The 7131-nt window shown below is 41.2% G+C and overlaps 1 protein-coding gene across 1 annotated transcript; it reads right to left on the bottom strand.

Moving 5' to 3' along the window:
• Positions 1-1896: 1896 nt before the first annotated feature.
• On the bottom strand, positions 1897-4705 carry LOC138017289 (bone morphogenetic protein 1-like). The gene is made up of 5 exons (XM_068864425.1): positions 4681-4705; positions 4162-4545; positions 3607-4056; positions 2892-3233; positions 1897-2132 (listed from the first exon to the last, which is right to left on the bottom strand). Exons 1-5 carry the CDS (start codon positions 4703-4705, stop codon positions 1897-1899), a joined length of 1437 nt encoding a protein of 478 aa, XP_068720526.1.
• Between the last annotated feature and the right edge of the window lie 2426 nt (positions 4706-7131).

Below are 7131 nucleotides of genomic sequence, written 5' to 3'. Positions count from 1 at the left end.
TTCAACATATTGTTCTTTATCCTAACCTCGTTATTCCTTTCACGCCCTGCATCCAAAATGCGAACCCAAGAAACTGAATGTGCATTTATCAGCTGTTGTAATCGATCGTGTTCATCTTTGGTAATCACGACGCTGTCATTAATGTGGGGTTGGGAGGCTGTTTTGTAATTCTCTAGGCTGTCTACAGAAAAACGACCTGACTTGTCAGTTTGGAACACCACATTCTCCTGTGTCTGAACTTTCTTCTTCAACGATACCAAGCCTTCTTTTTCGTCTTTCTCAAGGTTGCTCCACTTACTAACCTTTTCATCTCTCACGTACTCTTTTGTTATCTGATTTAATTTCGTCTTTAGATTCTGTATACGTATCGCAACCTCTGACTCCTCACCAAGAGGATCAGGTAGATGTACTTTCTTGTTGAACGGGAGATCCGTTGCTCTCGTGTTGCGAAAATCAAATGTCTCACTTTTAATATCGTAAACTTCTCTTTTTCCATTTAGGTCCTTCTTCTCTCTATCTTGGTGTTTGTCTTCACCATTCTTCTCAAACTGTTTCCTTTTTGTCCATCTCAGCTTCGCTAATCCTTTCTCGATTTCGGCTTCACACTCATCTGTGTTCACCCTGTCGTACACAGCGAACTTTGGTGGTAAACTCAATATTTTCGTTTCCTTCTCATTAATAGAACACCCTCCATAACATTTGGGTTCAGAGCTAAACTTCATCGGTACCTCTCTATCTGCTATTGTTATCCCTTCAAGTTGATCAGGTATTTTTCTCTTTTCTCCATACTTCTCTTTCAAAAAGGTGACTTTCTTCTTTCTTTTCATTTTCAAATTCACACTCATCTATGACGGTCGACCAAAACGTCACCTCATATTATATAACTTGGCTCTATCATAAGTCTTTCACGATTATTCAGACTCGTTCACGTCCTACAATATGGGTGAAGTATCCTAAAAATAAATTGGTACGAGCGGTTTCAGAGTGAAATCAGAGAAGTAAAGATTCTCTGTTGCATGCTTACGTTGTCATCAAAACCTCAAATTTGTTGATTTCACGTCGTCGTTATGCAGAGAACGGCTAAGATACTTGCTTAAATCCGTGCTTCACGTGCAGCACGATTATTTATCCTCTTTTAACCAATGATATTACTGTTTTGTGGCGATGTTGTAGTCGTAGCCGTCGCCGTTTCTTAAATTCCCTATTGATTGATTGCGGACGAACTATCCTGGTTAGTACGTCTTCGAAGATGCACTAGACTGGATAGTTCGTCTAGATCCAATAGCCGTCCTGTGCTGGAGACGAATTTAAGAGACGCAGAAAAATTGTTTGCCTAAGTACGTCCCAGAAGGATTATGCGTCTCTAATAGTTGACACTACAGCTACCCGCGTTGTTAAGCTGATTCCCTAGTATTGCACTGCGCATCCTGTTCTGCGCATAACACAAAGTAGGTCACGTTCGTATTCAGGCATGGCTAAGAGGCTTTATGGTCAAAATTCACGGCTCAGTTCTGTTTTTTTTGTCTCACTAGCCTCAAGGGAGATTATTATTAATTGATTGAGATTATAATTAAAATGATTATTATTTGGGGGTGCGCGGCAATTGTCAAAGTAGCTCAAATACCCGTATTGGTCAGAGTCATACCTGGGAAACGAGCGCGGTGAACCCTCTCTTTTATTACATTTTTATCATCTCCTTGTCATGTTCCAACAGTGTGCGAAGTTTCATCGGAAATCTACGACAAGTTCTATTTCTAGGGAATCATCTTAAGTGATTTCCTTTTTCGAAAAGTCTCTGTCTTTGTGTCGTCCGCCCGCATTAGTACTCTGGTTGAAACGGTTCGGTTTTGGAAATGTACTAAGACAACCCAAGCGAACACAGGCTTCAATTTAAAGCTATACTGATGTTGGCCTAGAATAGTGCGGATCCTGGTGCGAATAGAGTGGAGCTACTTCATTGGTTTCGGGAGGAGACTGAAGGGAACCTGCATTGGCGCCACCAGCGGATGATTCTGTTTCTCGAGAGGTGCGCCTCTTTTTGATGACAATGACAGTGATGACGATGACAATGATGACAACAACTGCAGCAACAACAGGCAGCACAATAACGAGAACATCGACAAATTGCTTAGCTAAGACAAAGGCAACAAAAAAGATCAGTACTTATTGCAGTATTTAGTATGTGTTACATTTACAGTTGGACCTTTTGTTGTCTCAGGCTGAAGACAGTATAATATTCTCTTGAAGGATTAACTTGACAAAATAGCGCTTTCATGCCAGGTGGGAAGTAGGTAATTGGCACTTGGTTTTATCATTTTCATCACTTTTGTTAATAATCTTCCCTAATCATGATCTGGTACCAAAAATAATAAACTTAGCCCCAAAATTGATAAAAGCTGGTCGTCATTTCTTGATCATTCAGGTCACTAAGTAAAAACTACAATTTAGACTCATCCAGTCTGCTATCATCTCGAATTTAGGTAGCCTCTTGAACCCCATAGGCAGTGCTTGATGACATTATAGTGTCTTGCCGCCGGAAACGGGCGATGTTTGTGTTTGATGCTTGTCTCCTTGTACACTGAGTTTTAATGTCTTTACAGGGAACATCTTACCACACTTGCAGGAAAACTTGATGACTGCTCTGTCCCATTTTTGTTATATATGATATATGCATTAATGTACTCTCTGCTTCTGCAAAGCAACCCGCCTGGAACTTAATCATCTGTATCATCTGTGGTCCCTGTCTACGTCGACGGGCCAAAAAAAGCTCTTTGCCATGAAATTTGGGCGGCCAACAAATAAATGCATAAATAAACGAACGGAAAAACGAACGAACGAACGAACGAACGAATGAATTGAATGAATAAATGAATGAAAAAAAAAACAGGTACCTTTATGGGAAAGGACAGTAGCTTCAAATGTGTCGTTACTGTAAAGGCCATAGTATTTGACGTAGATCTGATTTCCCGTGGTTGACACCTCGCTTGGGTAGTTTCCACCACAGTAGGTGCCAAGCAGAGAGTCTCTTAATCCATTACCATCTCTCGCTTGTATGTATCTATAGGGACAGCATGTCTCGTCACACTTGGATATGGTCAAATTAAGAAAAACCAGTCGAAGAATGTAACCCTCTCGTGTGCTTATTTGCCATGAACAAGTGGTTGTCATCTCAGGCGAAGCTTGATAAGTGGGACTGGCAATGGATAAGGAACTGGAGTCTTGCACATGAATTTCTTGAAATAAGAAAAAAGGCAATGGAATATTAAGGCCACGGGTCACCAACTTAACTAAGCCGTAATTACGATCGAAGACATTCTTTTTTTGTGAAATGACGGAACACAAAACAACAGAAAACCTATTCCAGTCACGATATTCCGCGCATCTGACATCTGATTTTGGAGTATTCAATGTAGTCACAACGGAGCTTACATCGCCTGTTGCACGCTTGGTTGCACTGGGTCGGTAATGTCTCAGGCAACCATTGCAACGCCGTTGTCAGGGAAAACAACGGACTAAACGTCAAAATTTTGACAACAACATGATCTCAGCACAACTTCCAAAAAAAGCAAAGTTTATTGCGTGCTATAAATGATAATCTTAACTTACTGTTTTGGGAATATGGTCTGCAGGCGTCAAAGAGTGGTGCTGGAGACACAAAAGTTGGCTTCAGTGTATAATGGTGCACTTTGTAAGGACTTGTGCGAAGCGACTTTGCCGTAATTTGGTAATAAGCCAAAAATCCACCTGTACCACCAGAAGAAGAAGAGAAGGCCACACTAACAGATTCAAAGAGGACCAAGGAGAAAGGGGCTAGAGAACCACACAGCTTTCTTTTATACCGGTTATTATCTTGCACTTGAACAAAGTTGGAACAGAATCCAGTTTTCCCGTTATTACCAGAAATAAGGTCAAATTGAGAAAATGTCAAGTTGATCATCATTCCTGATGGCACTTTAATGTCCCAATGGCATGGAAAAAAGTTCGCGCCGTATTCAAAAGGAAACCCTCGATTATAAATTACACCAGTCAAAGCTCCATGATCGATTGAAGGACAGCCTGAAAAATAGCGAACATTGAGCGTGAGATATATTGATGCATACGTTGTACTCCAAATACAACATCAATAGGATCGCTTATCAATAACAGAATTCCTTTACCCACCTTTATAGCGATAAAGTTCTCTGTAGTGCGCAACAAACCTGCCTCGTCCTTGCCGTACGCTCGAATTAGAGCGGAATTTTAAATAAATGTAATCATTTGAAGAAATAACTGGTGAGGGAAGACTATCGCCACATACTCTTGTCAGCAGCTTGAAGTTTTCGCTTGGACCGTCAAATATTTCGAGATAACCACAGCTACAACAATGGGCATCTAAATCAAATGATGAGAAGTAAAGAAGTACTTTACGTTCCCTATAAACGGTGTATGCGTGAATTCGCCAGTGACAATCCTCGCTTGTTCCATAGGTAGAGGGGTAGTTAGGACTGTAGATTGTTCCATTCTGTTGGTAGAACAAGTCAATATACTGCAATGAACCACCACACCCTGTTGAACAAATACATAAAAAAGCTCTTGAGAAACCCGAGAAGAGCGGAATTATACGACATAAAGGCAAACAAAGACAACAAATTTCCCACAAGAAACGCCACATTACAGTTATCCGCCAACGCCTCTGCTGACCTGCCAATTCTCGCGATTCTGCCATGAGTCTCGTGATTTAAGACTCAATCTCATGGTTTTGGGGGACAAAATCACTCTGAAATGAAACACTACTGTGCTGTGTGATTTTTTCTTCACTTTACAGAGCGGAGGGGTTGGCGCAGTGGTAAGATCTCTGCCCTCCAACCCTAAGGTCCCGGGTTCCATTCTCGGTTCTGCCGAGACTGGAATATTTGGCGACCTTCTTTCCCGCTAAAGTTCACTCAGCTTTCCATCCTTCCGAGATCGGTAAAATGAGTACCAGCATGCATGGACTGCTTAGAAGCGGCTGCAATTTGCGCCTGTATATGCTTCCAGTCCGCTGGGGGTAAATTGATCATTGTAAAGCGCCTTTGAGAGCTTGTGATAAGGGCGCTATATAAATGCACCACTTTACTTTACTTTTTACTTTACCAAATTTTGCTGACAGAAGTTACCAAGAGTGCATGGACTATGGACTCTTGAAGTTACCCATTAACCAAACCTTGAGTCCATGCTGAGTTTCCAAGCAATATTTACAAGTACTGTTAGCCTTTAATGGCACCTTGTTAAAAAGTTTTGGCCATGGAGTTGGCTTATCCGGAAGAAACGACTCTTCGTTAAAAGTTTCGTCCCTAGTGACCTACTACATGGAATCGCTACTTTTAGCAGAATCATCCGAGTTTTGCATGGGTCTTGAGATTTTCCTTTATCAAGGGATGGCAGGTATGTCTATGTCCATTTTTTCTTACGGTTAGTGACGGCCTCCGTCCCATTCCTTTGCTCTTTTACGAGATGCGTTGACACGTGGAAAAGAGGCTGTTATGACATTGTTTATTACTGGGTTGCCAGTATGGCAATCCCAGTCGGGAAAAGGGTGGCATTTGTTGGGTGTTTTTCTTTTTTTTTCTTTTTTTCCGTGTCGGTAAAAGTCTTGCCTGTCACTCCCCTGCTAAGTGGTGTCTTTGTGCATAGAGCCTTCTGCGCGTATTTTCTTAGGATCGAGAGAGTAGTGGGAAATGCGTAGATTTCTCTGGTGGACACAGTAGAACGATTAACTTAACCGGCAATGGCGTCGAAAGTCATGTAACGCGAATGGCGTTTTAGTGGATCTTTGAACAAAATATACCCTTATGAAGCTCAATAATGGCAAGTCAATTGGATACTGAACAAGACAGGCGGTGGAATCTTAAAAGCGACGAGTAATGGACTTCGACAACAATCTGTCGCCCGTCGAGCCGTCTTTTACCAAGTGTGCTGTTATTTAGAACACTGGAGATTCGTAGGGCAGCGATAATAGTGAATTCAAAGACTAGACCAAGGTGGATTGGATGGAATTTCAAGCGTTAAAATCGCTGAAAAGGTAACATTATTTTCGTAGCGATGCAAGTGCGTGTCTTCACCACATGTTTCTTTGATCTCACATAATTGTGTTTTCCCTCAAAATATTCGCTTGTTTTCGCTTTCGCTCGAACATATTTACCTTTATTACATGTCCAGTGAATAGTTTTATCCTCTGGAATGAATTTTCCGTCGAAAAATCGGTTATTTGGGTGGTTTTTGGCAAACATAGGTTAATTATTCGTAATGCGATCGCTTCCGTTGCCGTTAGCAACGGGTCGCAAATTTGACACTTTTATCGCATTATCACATTACGCATTGATCGCTAATCCGATTATTCCTAAAAATCTAAAAATATTCGTGCCTCATCAGTTCTCGGTCAAATTTATGTCCAAGAAAGCAGATCGATGAATTGCAGAAAATTTTAGTTTTGCATCCAAAAATTCGTAATCAACGCTAAAATGACCAAATTTTGCCTGGAAAACATATTTTACTGTTATTTTTCTTAAATTTTTTCGTTCAACTTTCGCTTTTATAAAATGTTTCAGTTGTCTGTAAATAAGTTATATGCTGTTGGAAAGCTTATTTTCTTAGCTTTAAAATTATGTCTTTTTTCCCCCCCTAACTTTAAATATTTTTTGAGAAAAAAACACTTTTTGGCGATGGCTGATTTACCGCGGTTTCCTCGCGGTTAATTGATAGGCCGGTAGCCAGGTTTTTAACCTCAGAAAAGGATCTGTTTCGTCGTACGAACGTGTGAGGACCTGTGAGCCAAAGGGCCTCTTTGCTGGTATGACTTCTGGGTGACCCCTTAATAACTTCTTACTAACCGAGCGCGAGGGCCGTTCTGGGGAATATTGGCCCGAGGTCGTGGCAGTACGGACCTCGCTGCGCTCGGTCCGTAAGTAGTTTATTATGTGGTTTTTTAATTACCTTTTGCTTTGTTTTTGCTAGCCCGTAGCCGGCCCGTGGGCATTACAGGAGAATAATACCCTACAATTCAGTCACAATTAGCCAATCAGAGCGCGCGTTATATCGGCTACAAACACAAGCCATATAATAAATGGTCTTAATGACCCCCCAACTTGAAAAAAATTTTCTGGAACGCTGCAC

Source organism: Montipora capricornis, chromosome 9 (assembly GCF_036669925.1).
Source record: "Montipora capricornis isolate CH-2021 chromosome 9, ASM3666992v2, whole genome shotgun sequence".
NCBI lineage: Eukaryota > Metazoa > Cnidaria > Anthozoa > Scleractinia > Acroporidae > Montipora > Montipora capricornis.
The sequence above is the reverse complement of the archived record's forward strand: the minus strand, read 5'-3'. Positions and strand labels throughout refer to the sequence as shown.

What these genes read in the sequence shown, in the direction of transcription:
- LOC138017289 (XM_068864425.1), bottom strand. Translation starts at nt 4,705, where the DNA reads ATGGCAGAATCGCGAGAATTGGCAG. An exon ending in CAGACCATATTCCCAAAACA is followed by an intron (nt 3,234 to 3,606) that starts GTAAGTTAAGAT and finishes TCTTATTTCAAG; the next exon opens with AAATTCATGTGCAAGACTCC. An exon ending in TACTGTCCTTTCCCATAAAG is followed by an intron (nt 2,133 to 2,891) that starts GTACCTGTTTTT and finishes CCTTTGTCTTAG; the next exon opens with CTAAGCAATTTGTCGATGTT.